This window comes from Vigna umbellata, chromosome 2, assembly GCF_029865625.1.
Source record: "Vigna umbellata cultivar VRB3 chromosome 2, Vumbellata_1.0, whole genome shotgun sequence".
In the NCBI taxonomy this organism is placed as follows: Eukaryota; Viridiplantae; Streptophyta; class Magnoliopsida; order Fabales; family Fabaceae; genus Vigna; species Vigna umbellata.
The window spans coordinates 15,803,165-15,823,598 of NC_142166.1; the positions used below are offsets into that span (position 1 = coordinate 15,803,165).

At 32.5% G+C, this 20,434-nt stretch overlaps 2 protein-coding genes across 2 annotated transcripts in view; one reads left to right on the plus strand and one right to left on the minus strand.

Annotated features, from left to right (window-relative positions):
* The first annotated feature begins 6,862 nt into the window (after nucleotides 1-6,862).
* LOC124833812 (uncharacterized) lies at nucleotides 6,863-11,244 on the plus strand. The gene is given in 7 exon segments (XM_088106274.1): nucleotides 6,863-7,152; nucleotides 7,155-7,663; nucleotides 8,012-8,077; nucleotides 9,505-9,627; nucleotides 9,742-10,014; nucleotides 10,243-10,512; nucleotides 10,876-11,244. Coding segments are annotated over 7 exon segments (1,494 nt in total). The 5' UTR covers nucleotides 6,863-7,076; the 3' UTR covers nucleotides 11,053-11,244.
* A 2,242-nt stretch (nucleotides 11,245-13,486) lies between these two features.
* GSL8 (glucan synthase-like 8) overlaps nucleotides 13,487-20,434 on the minus strand; it is a 65,914-nt gene continuing 58,966 nt past the window's right edge. Inside the window, exons 45-52 of the mRNA XM_088106275.1 lie at nucleotides 16,503-16,616; nucleotides 16,318-16,406; nucleotides 16,064-16,222; nucleotides 15,620-15,722; nucleotides 15,276-15,395; nucleotides 15,044-15,094; nucleotides 14,735-14,917; nucleotides 13,487-14,182 (exon numbers count right to left, since the gene is read on the minus strand). Coding sequence (XP_087962401.1) covers nucleotides 13,946-14,182; nucleotides 14,735-14,917; nucleotides 15,044-15,094; nucleotides 15,276-15,395; nucleotides 15,620-15,722; nucleotides 16,064-16,222; nucleotides 16,318-16,406; nucleotides 16,503-16,616 — 1,056 coding nt within the window. The 3' untranslated portion in view covers nucleotides 13,487-13,945. The remainder of the gene's footprint in view (nucleotides 14,183-14,734; nucleotides 14,918-15,043; nucleotides 15,095-15,275; nucleotides 15,396-15,619; nucleotides 15,723-16,063; nucleotides 16,223-16,317; nucleotides 16,407-16,502; nucleotides 16,617-20,434) is intronic.

The following is a 20,434-nucleotide window of genomic DNA, read 5'->3' on the forward strand; positions in this document are numbered from 1 at the left end:
GAAGAGATAATTACACAAGTATTTTTATATTGGTTTGCTCCAACTGAGCTATGTCCAGTCACATTTATAGAGAGTTTCACTATAATCTTCACACGATTACAAATGAGTATTACCACCACTCGGTCTCTGAGTATTAGCACCACTCCTGGTACTCAGTAATCCTAGCCGAAAATTCCTTTGAGTAAACGTACCACTCTTGGTACTCAACAACCCTAGCCGAGATTTCCTTTGAGTGTTCACATCACTCCTAGTACTCAACAAGCTATTCATGACACTATTCATGGTGGTTTTAAAGGTGGTTTTCGGTGGTTTTCAGTGGTTTTGCATAACCAACATGCCAAATACCTCTAATTCTCCCAATTTTGACTCGTACAAACAAAACACACAACACAAAAACTAAACACACACACAACTCCAAACAAAACACACACAAAATAGAACACACACTAACACACAAAACCTAAGACAATCGTTGGTCCCTAGCAACGATGCCAAATTTGATCGTCGATGTCGTGCTCGACTCAAATTAATATTGCATATTTAATGCAGTAACTAGGGAATGACTCCTAGGTTGTTTCTCAAGGACAAATTTTTGGTTATGTCATAAGATCAAATACGTAGTGGGAAGAGGGGGGTTGAGTAGTTTCACGAATTGAATTAAACACAACAAACACCTTAAATTAAACAATGATTAAAAGCGATTGGTCACTAATTCAATTGCAATGTTTCCTATCCTTGATTAACAACAAATTACAAACTCATCTCACCCTAATCCAACACGAATTAACCAACTACGCGAAGGTTAATCCGATCTTCAAAATTGAGAATTAAGCAAACACAATGCATATATCTAATCATTTATGCACCACAAAGGTTAATCAACTAAGCAGAGATTAAACACCAATTACACCACTAAGCGTGTCCTAATTGCAAGTACAAAATAGATTAAACATTATGCAAAGTATGAAAAAGCAGAATTACAATGACAGTGCAGTAATCTCAAGGACGCAATTGCAATCTCCCTAATTACCAACCAAGAAAATTAAGCTTCCATTAAAATGAGTTTTAACACACAAAAACTAATTAGAAACATCGAACAGTAGAGGCAAACAAAATGCAGAACGTCAAACTAGAAAACGATATTAAAACTGGAATGAAAATGAGCATGAAACTTGTAAAGCGAAATGAGAAAATGAAAACAAAACTGGAATATGAAATTGGGAATGGAAATTGCAGCAAAACAAAGGCAAACGAAAACGAAAATACAATTGGAAAATGAAAATGAAGCAAGAACAGAAAACAAAATTGGAAATTAAAACGAAAATGATTCAGTATATGAAAGGAAAAGAAAACGAAAATGAAACCTAAGGGGGAGTCATTGTTCCTACGTTCTACAGCACTAAAACGAATGGAATGAGAATGAGAGTCAAGTTTGCATGGGCACTTCACCCTAGGTCAGCCAAGTCTGCCCCCACATTTGGGCTTCTTCCTAATTGTCTAAAATGGGTCCAAAGTTCAAAAGTCTGACCCAACAACTCAAAAACGAAATTACAAGTTAAACAAAAATAAAATGCTGAGGTGGAAAATGGTAGACGACGTGACAACTCTCTTTATGTCCCAAAATATAATTCCAAAATTTCCCTGAAATTAATAGTGAGAATAATTAGGCTCAAATAATTCAAATTAATTAAAATATGAATTATTGGTCAAATTAAGCCTAAATAACAAAACTAAGAAAATAATGGAAAGTTAAGCACGATTCACTAATTAAATCTAGTACAAAAAGCTCAGTGAATAGGATAAAATAATGATTAATCACAACATTATAGGTGATATTATAAAGTATGTGTCTACTAAAAGACAATTGAATCAATTATGCATGAATGTGGCCTTTGTATCCAAAATTGAACCGAAGAATGTTAATGATGCTTTGAAAGATAAAATTTGGTTCTTGGCAATGCAAGAAAAGTTGAACCAATTCAAAAGGAAAAATGTGTGGGAGCTCATTCAAAGGAAAAATGCTCAACAAGTGATAGAAACAAAGTGGGTCTTTAGAAACAAAATGGATGATTCTGGAGCTATCATCAAGAACAAAGGAAGACTTGTAACAAAAGGATATAGCCAAGAAGAAGGCATCAATTATGATGAGACTTATGCACCTGTGGCCAGACATGAAGCAATAAGAATCCTACTTGCCGTTGCATCAATGCTGAACTTCAAGCTTTATTAAATGGATGTGAAGAGTGCATTTCTAACAGTTACATCAAGGAAGAAATATTAGTTGAACAATCGCCTAACTTACAAGACTTTGAATTTTTGGATCATATCTTTAAGTTGAAGAAAACTCTTTATGGCCTTAAGCAAGCTCCACGCTCCTAGTATGAAAGGTTAAGTGAATTCCTACTTAAAAAGGAATTCTAAAGGGGTAAAGTTGATTCAACTCTATTTATTAAGAAATCTGTAAGAGATTTATTATTTGTGCAAATATATGTTGATGATATAGTATTTGGATCTACTAACCCTTTATTATGCAAAGAATTTTCTAAGAATATGCAAGAGGAGTTTGAAATGTTAACGATGGGGAACTCAACTACTTTCTTAGACTGTAAGTAAAGCAAGGGGATGCATGAATATTCATCCACCAATCCAAATATCATGTTGACCTATTAAAGAAGTTTAAAATAGATGAATGCAAAAAAGCTGCAACTTTAATGGCCACTAACTGCTATCTTGATAAAGATAAAAAAGGTAAGGACATTGACCAAAAAATGTATTAAAATATGATTGGTTTCTTACTTTATTTGACTGTTAGCCGTCCAGACATCATGCATAGTGTATGCTTATGTGCTAGATTTCGATCTTGTCCAAAAGAATCACACTTAACTGCTGTAAAAATAATTATGAAGTATCTTAAAGGAACTAAAACTATTGGATTATGGTACCCTAGAGGTGCAAACATATCCTTAGAGGGTTATAGTGATTTTGATTTTGGTGGGTGAAAGTTTGACAAAAAAAAGCACTAGTGGTACTTGTTATTTACTAGGATGCTTACTAACTACATGGTATTCGAAGAAACAAGCTTGTGCCGCATTATCTATCATAAAAGCCGAGTATATTGCAGCTAGAAGCTGCTGTACTCAATCTCTTTGGATCAAAAGTCAGTTGGAGGATTATGGCATTTACTTAGATTAGATACCCTTAAAATGTGATAATACCAATGTTATCAACTTAACCAAAAATCCTATTATGGATTAGAAAACAAAGCATATAGAAATAATACATCATGTCATTAGAGATCATGTCTCAAAGGGTGAAGTTAAAATTGAATTTGTGGATACTTTACACCAATGGGCTAACATCTTTACAAAACCATTGTCAAAGGAAAGATTTTATACAATAAAAAATGAACTAGGCATTCTAGATCAAAGTTGTACTCAATGAGTCTGAAAAGCATTCCGTTATCACTCAATTGTTCATATCATTCGTTGATCATGAATTTTAATATACAACTGATGCTCAAATCATGTTTATTATAATACTAACATGATACAATGTTGAGAAAGTTGTCTTTGTAGGTTGTAAAGTGATCATAACAGGTTGAATGATCATATACTATGTTTATGATCATATCTACGAACTTTAACAAATTAAACAATTGTATAATCTGTTAAATAATATGGATTACAGTTTTATAATCTGTCACATTAGTAATGTAATCGATTAGGTCATCAAATCTAGTTTTATATGCTTATCATATGTTTGGTATGAAACACATATGATATGTTGCATATATCTCAAAACTCGTTTGGAAATCCATCATATATGCATCACTATGAGTTTCATTACTTTACTGCAAATTTGTTAACACTTGTATGATATATTTTGCTGTATAATAGTTGATACCTTAGTGTCATTTGTGCAATAATACTCTTTGATATATCTACATTGCATACATTACATGAGTATTGGAACATGCACTTGATATCATATGATATATTCATGTGAATTTAGTATATTTACTTTAAAATTTGTCAAATACATCTGATATACTATTTCGAATTTGTACACTGAGCTTTGATACACATTGTGATATCAATCATACACTGCTCACATACTATCATTGTGCTATATCTCTTTTTCATAGGGGGGGAACATCATATTCTCAAATGGTCTGTATGTAACCTTTGATGTTTCTTTTGGCACATACATAATATAAAACAAAGTCTGGTTTCCCTTACCTTAGAAAGAACTCCTACGACTCTAAGAACTCCCAACCATTGCTTTCATTGCAAGGAACTTTAGAAAAGCCTACAACTCACCAATTGGTGATCAGAATCAAACCTTAAAACCTCAAATTGACCAAGAGTCAAGGAAGAAGAACTTTTGATACATGCAAAACATATTTCTCTACATGATCATAGACCAAATATAAAAGGAAAAATAGGTAGAAATTTATTTGCTCTAAACAAAAAACTGATAGGGTAGAAGTGGAGATTACTTCGTCGTGATCTTCTAAGTACCTCCTGATCATTAAAGAAATGGTCGAGGAGTTAGAACTCTTAGATAGATGGTAGAGAATTCAAGAGAATAATATTTAAAGAGAAGGTGAGTTAAGATGATGAGACAAGTTTAAGAAATTTTATTTATTTAATCAACTTATTTTTAAATTTTATAATATTTAGTCTTACTGTTTTAAAACACTTATCATCTCTAATACTCTGTTTTCTAGGTTCTTATACCTAATTATAATTAAAGTCGTATAAGATATGAACAACTTTTGCTTCAATTAAAAATAAATGTTGAAATCGTGTAACTTTAGCTTCAATTAGACAAATGCTGAAATCGTGTAAAGGAGTGATGACCTTCTCGAGAAGTCACTAACATTAAAGTAATATAGTGCTGATAATTTCTTCATTTTTATATATTTTTTTAATGTTTTGTATAGAAGTTTTATTCTTTTTGCCCGACTTCACTTACCCAAATTTGTTTTTTAACTTTTTTATTTTTTAAAATTTTAATATGCATAATTTTTATTTTAAATTATTTTTTAAAAATTTGATTAATTGAATTTAAAAATTTCAAACATTTTTAAACTTTTTATATTCTCATATATTTTCTAATTTTAATATATTTCTTTTAATAATTTAAAAATTTTGATAACATTTTATATCGATTTTTTTTATAATAATATGATTAAAATTTTTGAAATTTTTATTTTAATTTGTGAATGGAGTTATAAAAACTGTCTACACCAAAATTAATTTTTTTATCGTATTATTATAAAACATTTAAGATATAAATTATTATAAAAAAATTTAAATTATTAAAAGAAATATCATAAAATTAGAAAATATATGATTGTATAAATTTTTTAAAATGTTATATTTTAAAATCAATTAATCAAATTATTAAAAAATAATTTATAATAAAAAAATATGCACATCAAAATTTTAGAAAATACAAAAAGTTAAAAAAAATAAAAATAGCAAAAGAGAATTGATGCATAAATAGCATGACTTTTATAAAAGAAAACATAAAATAATATGAAAATGAAGAAATCATCAACAGTAGTTGGAAGAAATGGTCACTCTTCTGAATAACTGCAGTGATTGTCTAATTGGAGCAGATAGAGCAGAAGTCGCCGCTTCTTGTTGGACTTTAATTAAATGTATGATTAAGTATAATTAATCTTAATTGAAGTTGTATTTGACCCTGATAACTTAAGATAGTACTAGATAGGCACAATTTATTCTTGAACATAATTTTTTAAAAATGTAATCAAGATATACGCTTTCAAAATCAAATTAACCCAAATATGTAAAAATAAAATCCATACATACTATGAATACATGATCAAATCAATTAAAATTTAAGGATACATCAAATTAATTATATTTTTTATTTTTTATTTTATCTTACACGTGTATTCAAACACAAAAGAATTCTTGCATTCTAAAGTTATGATATTATATTATTTTACATATATTTTTTAAATTATTTAATTATTATTATTTTAAAACACAATATTATATTAGTGAAGGTAATTACAACCGGTTTTCATTATCCGAAAATTCAATTTGATAACTCAAAATATAACTATAGTATTGAAATTAAGAAAAAAAATATGAAGTGATACAATTTTCCTTTTTTTATTCATTAAAAATACACTAATTCAATGATAACTTAAATTATTTTTCTTAAAGAGAAATGTGTATTCCTATGTAATTATTTAAGGCATGTTACAACTATAAAAGTAACACCAATTATAAAATATTTAATATCATGGTTTAATTGACATTTGAATTAATTTGCAAATAGATTTTCATTTTAAAATAGAAATAAAATATGAAATCCATTTTATTTTTATAATTTGAAAAGTGAATAATGTATTCAAGTGAAAGAAATATTAGCTATTAATGTTAAGAAAATGAGTAATTATGATAAATTGGTGTCATTCTCTCTCTCTCACACACACACACCCCGTTATCACCTAATACTTGTATCTTAAAATATTATTAAATAGTTTCTAAAAATTATATTTCATATACAAGAGCTTCTCATACTCTTATTTTGTTTCCGAATTACTTGTTTATCTATTTTATTTGGTCTGTAAAATCCGTCCAAAATCATACTTATCATAGTTTTTTTCTTAATTACCATATAAAATCTTCTATATATAACAATACATAAAAAGGTATTAGATTAATATTTTGATTTATAAAAATAAGAGAAAAACAGGAAAATAGTGTTATGTATGAGTTGACATCTGAAGGAAATATGTCATGGCAGTTGAATGAACTGTATTGAAATACGTAGTAAGGTACATGCACCCAGACATAGGAAAATACAAGAAGACAGAGAGTCCTAAGTAGCATGTACTAAACACACAGCATTCCCATTTGCTCACCCACAGCAAGAAAGTAAACCCCTTTTCGTTTCACACTTTCTTCATTCTTCGTCTTATGGTTTTTCCACATAAATAAATTCTATTCCTTCTCTTACACTCTAGTTTTTCTTAGCTATCTATAATTTTCTCCATTATTAGGGTTCTTCATTTGAAATGTGGGGGTACATCAATGGAGTCTTCTGAATCCGAATCAGTTAGTTCTCCCACCAAGAACTCTTGCTAATGGGTAAACGTTTGTCCCGAACACTCGATCACGATCCTCAACAGTCAGATCTCAATCATGTTGCCCAAGATGATGATGCACTTAACAGGGAGCTTCAGGACAAGTTGGATTTGAAGGATGTGAGTGAGAGTGAGGATAAAGGTTCGAACTTGGAAGATGAGGGTGGCAAGTTGAGTGATGAAGGTGCTGCACCTGAAGGTGCTGCACCTGAAGGTGCTGCACCTGAAGGTGGTAAGGGTGAAGGGAGTGAGGATGGTGGCGGTGGTGGTGGTGATGATGTTGGTGTTGTTGATGATGATTGCAATGGAGGGGACGGATGGTGTAATTGGATTGAGTATGTGAATGAGAGTGAAAGTGATAAGGTGGGTGGAGATGTGGAGGGAGTAGATAGCAGGGATGAGAGGAGCAGTGGGAGAGATCAACAGTACCCGTTGAGGCCAGAGGCTGAAAACTGTGCATATTATCTCAAAACCGGAAGTTGCAAATTTGGATTCAATTGCAAGTTCAATCATCCACTTAAGAGGAAAAACCAGGTCTCTCTCGTTGGTTTTCGCTCTCTATCGCACTATTACTAATTAAATATTGGTATAGTAGCATGAAGTGTGAAATAGTTAAGTTAAGCATCAATAATTAGGTGTTAGTGTGATTGCATTAGGTGCTAAGTTGTTAAGCAGATGAACATCAGTTAAGTATTATATGCTAAATAATTGAAGACAGGGAGTTTAATTTACATGCTATAAGTTGTGAAGGATTTGCTAGGCAAAAAAAATAAAAAACTGGAAGTATTATTTAAAGGGTTACATTTGTTGAACAATTTATGAATGAGAATATCTTATACATGTTCACTTATTGAGTTTTAAATGTATTAACACCACATGAAGGCTAAGAAAGAGAATGCGGGAGAAAAAGAAGAACAGGCAGAAAGATCAGGGCAGACGGAATGCAAGGTATTTTCAGAATACTGTAACTTTTGTTTTATTTTATTTTTTTTGGTTTTTTCATGTATTTTGCATAAGAAGCATTGTTATCTGAGACATGATTTGAAGGTATGAACAACTCTAGTATGTTTGTCAGTGTCTGTGGATTAGCCCCTCCCACTAGACTCAAATCCCATGTTGGTTTGCAAATGCTAGATTGTATTATCTGAATTTTGGACATAGGCATGTAGGTTTATATTAAAATCTAGAAAATGTAGATATCATTATAATGTATGCATATGAGACACTGACAACAAAGGTGGAAGAGGTAGTTCTCTGTAAATAAATACAACCAAATAGGAATAAGACTGATAGATTTGCCAAAAGGGCCATATTATCAGCTACAGGACACTCTCTCTATCGAACCTCCCAATATTCTCTCATAAGTTGCCTACCTGTAACAGATTCCGCACAATTCTACCCAAAGACTCCATACAGTTATTTGTTATTTACCCTTCCATTCTGATTCTCAATATATTTCCCAATGCTTCTCTACTCAGAATTTGCTAACTGTCTCTGTGTAACAGACTTCCCTTCTGGATATTTCTTTCCATTTTCCCCAAGTCACCCATCCTTTATGTTGTGCCCATTCTTTCCCATTCCATGTATGTTTGTCTTGTATACTTGGGCCAAGGGTGTATCACATCTATTTATTAAAATGTAATTTCGGTCTGTGGAAGATTGTCTAAGGTTAACTTGAGGAGGTTTAAGCATGCATTACCTTTAGGTTTTATCTTATCTGCTAATGTTATTAGTTTATAGTTCATGGCAAATAACTACGGCTTTTTATCGGAATGTCATGTTTAAAGTAGATACTTTTTTTTTATTATTTGTATGCCATACAATGCTTTTAGTTTTTGGGACTTTCATATTATTTTTTATTTAATCCCTTTGCCATTAAGGGATGCTTTACTAGATAATGTAAAAATGATATACCCGAGTTTGATTTGGTGAGTGGTAGAACCATATAAGGAATAATATTCTCTATTAGAATTTTGTGATCATTATGCAGAATTCAGTAGTTGTCAAATGATACCCGTTTTTGATACACTTTCTGATTAGGTATTGGTATGTCTTTCTATATGTTGTGCATTTGCCATGAACAAAGATTCTGTCATGGTGGATCATGGCATATTAGTTTGGCTGATTTCTTTCTCTGATGCTATACTCCTATATGTTTGGTGATTACGAAGTTCTCTGTTTTGCTTTTTTTTGGCATTGTGAATCATGTTGGCCTAGCCTTGCTATGTTGAAAAATGTTGGATCCCTATAACAATTTTTGGATGAAACATGCTTGTATATGTATGTTTAATCTCTTTATTGTGTCGTGTTTTCAAAATGTCGTACTATTTATTACAGGTTCATAACAGAATTTTCTTTTCCTGATGTTGTGGCAGTATTATTTAAGATCTGGTGGGTGTAAGTTTGGGAAGGCTTGTAAGTTTAATCACAAAAGGGAAAAGTGTTCATCCGCATCCCCAATTGCAGAGCTTAACTTCCTTGGCTTGCCTATTCGAGTGGTATAACCTTGATTCCTCATTGCATGTTATGCTGAAAATTACTTTGTTCCCGCTATCTTTTGTTTCTGTTTAATACTTATACCTAAAACTTGATGAAGTTGTTTTTCATGACAGGGAGAGAAAGAGTGTCACTATTTCATGCGTACTGGCTCTTGTAAGTTTGGATTAAACTGCAAGTTTAATCATCCTGATCCTACGGCTGGAGGAGGTGATTCTCCTTCTAGATTTGGTAATGGAAGTTCTGTTTCATTACAAGGTGTATCGCAGTCATCTATATCCTCATGGTCTTCTACTAGACCATTAAATGAATCCACTCCTTTTGTGCCAATGATACTTTCAGCTAATCCAGGGGTTTCTCCTCAGAGTTCTGAATGGGACGGATATCAGGTAAATCAATAGATTTCAATAACTATCTTGGTAGGGACATTGTATTCTATTATTAGTATATGATGGCAAACTAGTCTGCCAATTTTCTATCATACAAGATCTATTCAATTTAAAGCAAGAAATCTAATGTTCTTTTTATCATTTCACTTTCTGAGTTAAATATTCTGCATATTAACCCTTATAATTGATTGTTTTCCCTGCTATTTATTCAACTTGGGTTTTCTACAGGCACCTGTCTATCTACCTGAGAGGAATATGCATCTACCTTCAACATATGTCATGAACAACCCAGTTATGGAAACAAATGTTTATATGCATCATCAACAACAAGTGCAGGTTGAAGAGTTTCCAGAAAGGCCTGGTGAACCTGAATGCAGCTATTTTTTAAAAACTGGGGATTGCAAGTTTAAATCTAATTGTAGGTTTCACCATCCAAAGAATCGGATTGCAAGATTACCTCCATGCAGCTTTAGTAACAAGGGTCTACCTTTGAGACCGGTAAGTTATTTTGTTCTATTGTTTTTTGCATTCATGGAGACTCTAAAATTTACAAGATTCCTGCCACATTTGTTCCACAGTTTCTGTTTAGTTTTATCTTAACACATTCAAGACAAATTATTTGATGAGAAATGTAGAACAAAGAAGCTGTTGGTTCTGAAAAAAATGCTAGTTCACATCATGAAAGTTCTGAACAAGAAAATGTTGTGGTAATATGGGTTCTTTTAGATAAAATTAAAACAGTTATGTATTGCTTTTCTGATTCGGAAAAGACAATATCTTGTATTCTTTGATTGGTGATGACACAAAAGGTTAGGCTTGCTGGTTTACCTGATCTATGTGGAATGTCTTATGAAAATTCAGGACCAGAATGTTTGCACATATTACAGCCGTTATGGAATTTGCAAATTTGGACCAGCTTGTAAGTTCGATCACCCACCACCCTCAACTATGAGTGGACTTGATCAACAATCCTCGTACTCAAATTCTGCTAGTGTTGGTGTGGCTGAAAATGTAGGTGTCAGTGATGGGAAACAATAGTCTCTATAAACATTTTCTGGTTTTGAATATGGATATCAACTAAAAGTTGTAATTTTTATTTTAAAAAACATGATAAATTTATTTAATTTCTCTAGTTATGCCTAATGTGGCGCAAGCCTTTCAGAATAGCAATATGTATGTTTAACAGAAGTTTTATTACCAGTAGTAATATGTATATTATTTTTTTCTTGAGTTTTTTTTCTCTCTCATTTGGATCATCGTTAGATTATTGGCGTGAATGTGAATTTGTGTTTATGTATAAAGAGTGTTCAATTTAATTATGAACTTGGGTAGTATCAGAATAACTGTTGGATTATTATTTTGTTAAAATCGTGAATGAAGCAGTATGATTGTAGATCATATGTAAAATACACTTTGTTGAGGTAAGAGAACCCATGTTTATTTTGTGCAAGAACTACTCTCTTTAACAAGTTCATTAACACGTTATCAGAAAATAGATTTTTATCCCATATTGGTGATCATAATATCTCAATTTAAGTTTGTTTTATTCCTTTAATTTCTTCATTTTAGGTTTTTTTTTTCTTTTTTATTCCTATGTAATATTATAGACAAGTAAGTATGCTTGTATTTTAGGAAAAAATGGGAGTTGTCATATATGTTTGATCTTAGTAGAATCTTAAGTTTAATAACATTGACTAAAGTAAATGATGGGAAAAGTACAGTAAGCATCGATAAAGGAAGAAAAAGATGGAATATTTTAATTATTTGTTTGGAAGGGCACGGAATAGAAAGGAAAGGGAAAACGTGTGGATCTCATTTAAATATATATTTATTTTTCATTCAAAAAGTAAATTAGACAAAATTCTGTGTAGAAATATAAAAAGTACACATGTTTAAATTTTATAATTTAATAATAAAATCTAAATTATATAGCAAGAATACATTTTTTTAACTTTTAATTACATTTTTAAATTATAACATTTAGAATGCAATCTTTTTTTTCTAAAACATTCCATCTATTTTTTTTTGTTGCCGCTATTTTTAATCTCCTTTACAATAATTATATAACCAAATAACAATTTAATCTCCGTTACTTTTTTATAATTGCTTCCTTTTTGAGGAGTGATAGAGATAAATGTAAAAGTTATAAGATTTCATAATTATTTTGATATGTAAGGTTGAGGTTGTATATTACATCCTATGTTTCAAACCTCTACGAGAGACATTTTTATATTGGGATTTAACTAACAACATGACAATATAATGTTATCAAAACTTCAGTTTAGCAGAGTCTTCATGTGGTTGATTATGTGTTTAACATCACATCGTATAACAAATTGCAAGGTTTTATATAAAAATATGGATTGCAACATATTGCGAGAGAATGTTGGAAAAAATTATGTCCGGTTTCATGAAGTGCATTATAGTTGTACACTCAAGTCTACACATTATCTTCCCTGTGTTGGAAGCATACAAAACATCTTTCAAATTGGTTATTTTGGAAAGATATTTCAGAATGCTCAATTCAAAACATGTTTCCAAATTGGCGATTCCAGAATGCCCAATACAGAAAACTGCAAATCACTACACCTTCCTTCAATTTTTTACGAAATGACCAATCAGAAAGGTTTCCAGAATAACAAATCTTAAAAGTTAAAAAGAAATGATACTGATGCAGCAGTGCAATTCTTTGCCAACACCAACGAGAGGTGTAGTAATAGCTGATGTGTCTTGCGACAACAATGAAAATTTAAAAGCTGCAGTAACACTTTCAGCGGTGACGAAAATGTAGAGCACAGTTTATGGCAGCAAAAGAGAATGGAGAAGAACTAGGTAAGAGGTAAAACATGACCAAAGAGTATTTTTTTCACTTTCTTTTTTCATTGAGGTGCAGGAAGCAAAAACCATATTTAAGTCTAGACGGAGCCTGAGTTATACGTTGTTGGCGTCACCTATTATTTTACTTTTTAAGTTTGCATTATCGCATATAAAATAATGTGAGCAATACTAAATATATCCATTGTGATATATAACCTTTGATTTACAATATTACTCTTATAATTTTAAATTATTTTATTATTTATCAATATATTATCATCTTGGTTTAAATTAATCAGTAGTTTACAAATAATGGATATAACTTATAGAGTAAATATGATCATAATATTACTTCATCATTGTTATTTAAAAGTATAACTTGTAATAATATTTATGGATTTAAGGCTATTTTTTCAACACTAAACAACTTTACAACAATAACAAATTCATGATAAATCACAAACACCATATATCTAAGTGCAGTAACCTAGTAACAGAAGTCAAAAAAAGGAAGTGGTAAAACTAATAGAAAAGAATAATATATAAATAAATTAAAATTAACTGGATGAAAATGTTTAAGTTCAAGGAAAAAATATCCAGGACAAAAAGTGTGAAGGAAAAGTGAAAACATGGACAATGTTGTGGATGGAGATAATTGAATGTTTGAAATATAAACTGATTTTATAAGCCAGAAAATGCAAAAGACAAACTGTTCACTTTGTTCATGCCATCTAACGAACGTTATGCTCGTTTTAATATCTTGACCACAAGATATTGCACTATATGTTTAAAACAAGCCAATAGATATCTTTTAATAAAAACTGGACGCGTAATATGGAACTGCATCCGATGTAAGTCCACAGGGAAACTAAAACTACACGAGAGAATGGGTGTTTCATCTGTTTGCCCCCGTTGCTGGTGTGCTTCTAAGCGAACCGGACAAAATGTATAATGGTGGAAACTGAACTTATGAACAAGACAAACTAAGAGATCCATTAAAAACCATCTTTCATTTTTTTTAGACTAAATGTACAAAAACTCAACACTGAACTACAAAATAATATACATCTAAAATATACAAGCCCCGCATGTATACAATGTAAGATGGAAAGTCCTAAGCCTCAACATTGGCTTTATTTCCAGCAAGGATGAGAGAGATTTCAAGACCACGACTGAAGGCTTGATTGAACAGAAGGCGAGATTGGAAAGTGGAAATGAAAGGAAACCATGATAAAAATGCTATTGGTGCAAAGATGATCATACCCATTCCAGCATCATACATTCTAGCGAACTCACGGACAGAATCCCACAATCCGAGACTCCAAACTATCTTCCTCCATGCAATTGCTACCTGAAAAGTGTACAAAATTTAACAAACGTTAGAAGCTGTAACTTGCTTCAAATGGATCCGTTGGCTCCTCCTCCTAGAAGATTTAATCGTAGTGTGATTCACCGAAAAAAAAAACAGATTTTTAGAATGACTGACAATCTGAGGCACCAAAGAAGAGTGATCAATGAGTTTTACAGTACTACTTAGGTGAATTGTTGAGACAATAATACCACAACTACAATCATATAATATTGTATTCCTGTTGAGAACTTTTAGGGAAAACCCTTGCAATAATACCATCCATCACACTTAATTATAAAGATTGGGATTTTTATGGAACGCCGTTATTGGTTCTTGAAAACATCAACAACCGTTTTCATTTGAAAGTATTATGGCATATGGATGCATCTGAGACAAATCTCAATGCAAAATTCAATAATGATGTAGGGGCAACAAAATACGGGCCTTTTCTAGTTACTAATAGCTAATTCCGATAGCTGCAATTAAGGTAGCTTTCCAACACAGACATCCATTGTCAAAATAAAATTCATATAGAAATAAATCAGAACTTACCGACAATATTCCCCATCCAGTAGGGATAAATGCAAGGATGCTTGCGAAAAGGTCAGCTATTGACAGTCTAGTAAAGGCAACAACAAGACACACCGCTGTAACAAGGCCTATAGATACGACTCCCTGGGAAAATCTCAACACTAGCTGAAAATCGGCCGACTTTTTTGGGCTATAGGTAAAGATCTGCAAAGCAAGGAAATATTAGAATACTAAAATAAGGTGTTTAAAAAACATAAAGGAAAAGATAAATATGCTGCCCACAAAAACAGAAATTGTGAAAAAGATCATATTATTAGGAAAAGTCCAAACCTTAAATATCAAGACAATTCCAACCAAGACAGCCCACGAGAATCCATATATCTATAAAATATATCAAAGACAATATATAAGCTCTCATTAACAAAATACTAGAAGCCATAACCCTCTTCACAAATGAGTAGAACATATATTTAGTACAAAGATGAAAGAAGAAATTTATATTATGCTTTATACAAGGACTAAATACATGACAAATATTTATTCAATAGACGAAAATGTTTACCGCAAGCGATGTATCTTTTCCAGTAAGATGCAGCTTATACACAATACCATATTGAAAGAAGAAGAACCTTGCACTTAAAATTGTCTCCAAAATGCGACCCCTCAAAGTTTGGATATGCATCTGCATAAAATGTGAGCACTATTAGTTGTTAAATTAATAGATCCGGCATCCGCATGAAGGTTATTCTAGCATGTTGTACATGAAAAATATCAGAGATTGTATATACGTGTATATGGTTGAAAAAGCGTTGTTCCATTTAGAATAACTAAACCCTCAATCAACTTGTGTATTGCTCCATTTTGACCCCAAACTTATTACAATCAAGTGAAAGAATAAATGTTAACCTGTTCTTCGTCCCACCAAGACTCCCAACTATTTTCTCCTTTTACCCCTACGCCTCCTTTGTAAAGAAGCCAACTTGTCCAATCATCAAAATCTTCCACAGTCCTGTTTACCACCAAATCAGAATAGGATGATCAATAAATTTTCCCACAGTAGTATGATTTCAGCACCTTTCCAAAAACATAAGGACCCATTTAAAAATCTAGCTGCAATCAACTAAAAAATCAAGAACACTCATTTGTCAATACTTTCATATCAAATTAGTCATCAAATGCCACTTTTAATTGGTCCACCAGAAGGATTGGTTTGACATCCAAAATAAATTTGAAAGAACATTTTAATATATTAATAACATTTATACTATTTTGGAGGGCCAAATTAGGTATTTACCATCAAGAAAATATAACATTAAAACCAATGAAGGAATCAAGTAGCAGGTGACTTACTTTTGCCACTCGAAACCAGAGGGATTGAAAATGTAAGGTGCAAAAAGCCAAGAAATGACAAGGAACCAACTGCTAAGAGTTACCAAAACATAGGTAACAGCACCTCCCTCTGCATACGCATATGCTATATAAACTATAAGAAGCAGTGCCACTTCAAGCCTGTTGCATTGCAAATAATTAACAATCAATGAAAATACAGTTTCCTTCAACCTCAACCAAAGGAAGAAATTATAAATCAAGAAAAAATTTCTCACGCTTTGACAAAGTGACTCCTAGAATATAGTCTGTAATTTTCAGCAAACTTTATGTGACGGACAACAAAGCCTCTACCAGTAGCTCGATACTGTGGTAAAAAATTCCAAGAAAAATCTAAGTCACTCAAAATAACTATAAATGTGAGCTTTCCAAAAAGTCAACACAAAAAAAAAAAAAAACTTACTTTTGCACCTCCATGGAGAATTGTACGTCCAAAATAGTGAGTTCTAGTTCCCAATGAGAACGTGAAGAAGACAGAACACAACTGTAGTTGCATTGTGATGAAACTGAAAATAGCCTGCAAACATTTTCACAAGACAGACCATGTAAGAATAGAGTATATAGAATCATATTTTTATAAAGGCCTCACAACCATGTAGAATTATAGCAGCAAGATTAGGGAAAAAGAAAATGAGAAGAACAAGTTCTATAAATAAAACTGAAACATATTTGATAAATGTAATAACAGAAAATATAGTAGTCACCACACCAAAACAATCAATTCTACCAGGAACCCTTCACCAAAACTGGCATTACGAATAAATATTGCAAACCAGTTCGATTACAGCCCTCAAGACAAGTTTTAGAAATAACCAGTTCAAAACTGGGCAATACTAGCCATACCTTTTATTTGGATCAGTTTTGATGTAAGTAAGGAATTATTAGGACAAAATTATCCTTAGAATCTACACATTCATTCCAATAGTCATTCCAATAGATTTTGTTTCCTCTTTTATGACAACGTGATTGTTAAAAACTGAGGAGTTGAAAATGTAATTGATGAAATATTTCTTTATTGTCTCACTATTCAAGTTGGTATTAGAGCTACCAATCTCGAGATTTCTATTTCCTCTGCACCATCCACCAGCTACTGCCATTGCCTTCCCTGAATATAATGGTGGGACAGAAAGATGCACCTCATCCCAGCAATCACAACAGCAGAAGGTAGGTAACCCTCCAAAAATGACATTTTGAGTAGATCTGAGTTTTTTTTTTTTTAGTTTAGTATTTTACTAGTGGGGAGAGTTGAACTTATGACTAGAACAGTCAATTTGGCCCCCTAAAATGGTTTGGCCCTGACCCACGTGGGTTGAGACAAGAAAAAGTCACAGGTCAAAATATCTACAAAAGCCTTGTGAGCTAGGGCCAACCCATGAGTCTTTTTTTTAAAAGCAATGTTCATTTTAAATACAAGAAAAAATGTAATTAATCCTAATTTGTTGCAAATCTAAGTGTTATAATTTCTAAATATGATCAAATTATATTTCATAAGCCAAAGTTATTGTCAGAAACATCTATACAAGTTTTCTAAAAATAAAAAAGTAACAGTATTTTTATAAAAATACTTAATTACTTAATTCATTGTCACATAAAATAGTTTAGCAATAAACTTTCTGAAACTTTATTTCAATTTAAGAAAGTTGGATCCTACCTTCTTCAATTTTTATTTATTTTCTAAATGTTCAAAAACCATTTTTGAAAAATATTGTTTACTGAAAATGTTATTTATTTATTAAATTCATATTAGAAAAAGTAACAATAACTTCGACCCTCTTTAAAAAAATAATAATAACAGTGATCAATAAATAATTAAGAAAATAATCAAATTATTGTTATAAATACTGCACCGAAAAATTAATAACAGTGAACAATAAATAATTAAGAAAATAATCAAATTCATAATTTTCTGAAATTGAATTTTTAACATGAAAAATAATCTCATTTTTTTCTTAAACTAAAAAATATATAAAGAATTTGAGTCTTGAATAACTAAATTATGAATTTGTGAAAAGTAAATAGGTTTGAAAATTAAAGTAGACATAAGTTTATTTAGTGGGGCTAAACCCACCTTAACCCTAACCCCAATCTACTTGAGAGGGGGCTTTGGGGGTTGGGGCTTTTTTTTGGCCCCTACTTGAGGAGCTTCCTAAAATGGAGCTTTTGAAAGAATGGATTAGGGCTAACCCATGGGTCATGGGTCAAGTTGACACCTCTACCCACGACCTCTCCCACCTTTCCTTCCTTCCAAATCTGTTAGTTGTGAAGGATCTGGGTCAAATGAACCTATATTGGGATTTGGGATGGAGATTCACTGACATTACCTCAATGTGGCTTTCCCCTGCTAGAGAAATTTGGAATTACATAAATAGCACCTTTTCTTAGAAAAAAGATTTTGTTACTTGTTATGACATTGAAAGCAGGTTGTTTAATACCAAATTGGATTATCTCTACATCAAAAAATCATGAAATTTTGACTTCATTGTGAACTAGATCAATATCAACATCAATATCTGAAGAGATTGGAAAGTCTACCATGCTTAATGGAGGAACCTGCAACACAAGCTTTGCAATGACGACATGAAAAGGGGCTTTCATGCAATCAAATATTTGAGGAAAGCCCATGGTAAAAGGAAACCATGGAGAACATTGCTCATACAGTACAATATCTTGCCATACTATGGAAACATGATTCAAACTCCATTTTACCATATTAGGGAGATTAGAGGGAGCCCACACATCACTACAAACAAGGGAAAAGAGCTTATTCTATTGTTAACAAAGAAAGGTGCACACTTGTGTTTAGCAACCTAACACACCTCACAATTAAACTTATTTTCTAAAAAAGAGAGGTGTCCTAGGTGACAATGGAATGATTAAGCTTTTTCTTTGTTCGTCATGGGAGACTCAAATAAAGGGGGTGACTTCCAATAAGAAAATTGTTATCCTCAATGTAGTAAAGGTCGTTCACTCTCAAGCATTTACATGAGGGACCCTCTGCAATTTTTTTTATAGAAACTAAATTGTTGGACAATCTACAGACTCGAAAGACATTTTTCAGTGTTATGGACAAACTTATTTGCTACCAATAGATACACATGATATGGGAGACTCTAAACCAGTCTATTAACAAGACCAATGTCAGCAAAACCATCAGCGTATTTGTTACCCTAACGAAAGATATGGGAGACTCTAAACTCCATATCTTTGTAAATGTTAAGAACCTTCTGCCAACTAGCTTTCAACCTCCACAAGAAACCAGTGCAAACTAAAGAGGAGCACATTCAAGTTAGAAGCATTTCTAGATTTTAGCTTTAGAGATCCCTTTTGCAAGGATGACAGCCATCAACTCATCACTTGATTTCTAGCTTTCCATCTAATCCAAACAACGAAGGTTATGTTAAGCCTAATGTCACAAATTATAGGGCTAGCTCTTTTAGAGAGAAAAGGCAGGAGAAAATAGGAAAAACAAAATTTAACCAGGACCAAAGATTCTTAGTAAAAACACACTCAGAAAAAATGACTCAAACTTTCCTCGTGAAGATTGCTGTACCAGTTGGGACCGGACGCCAGATAGGCCGGGCGTCTACATTAGACCAAACGCGCTATTCTGGTTCATCATCGAAGGATCGATGCAACAAACCGAACGCCCACATGTCCGAGATCACGCGACTTTACCTCATCATCCGACTACACTACAAAGGCCGGCCGGACATGCCGTGTGTTACACAGGGCGCCCATAGGGGCCGACCGTGATTTTACCACATCATCCGGCTACACTATGAAGGCCGGCCGGATACGCCGTTTGTTACACATGACGCCCATAAGGGCCGGCCGTGATTTTATCTCATCATCCGGCTACACTATGAAGGCCGGCCGGACACGCCGTTTGTTATACATGTCGCCCATAAGGGCCGGCCGATCCAAGGGCCGAACTTAGGAGACCAGCCGGCCATACTGCTAATTCGTCTGGTTTAAGGTAAGTGGAGGTTAAAAGCTATTGGGCTGAATTTGGGCCGTGATTAACTTTTCACTAATCCCAAGCCCATAGCGAAAACTATAAATACAGATCCAGGGTGAGTGGTAGATAGGTTGCATTTACTGCACATTTATTACTAATCGATAGAAAAACGTCATTGCTCCTTATAGTAATAGCTATGAAATTGATGTTACCAATATTCTCAAAATTGCTTAAAGAAGTTGGGATGTGCCAACCAATGCCATTCTTGGCATCTCAAACCTTAGATCCAAAGTGACACAAGATGAGCCAAGATGCTGAGACATAGAACTATTAAAAAGCCAAGCATCATTCTAGAAATTAACAGATTTGATAGAGGG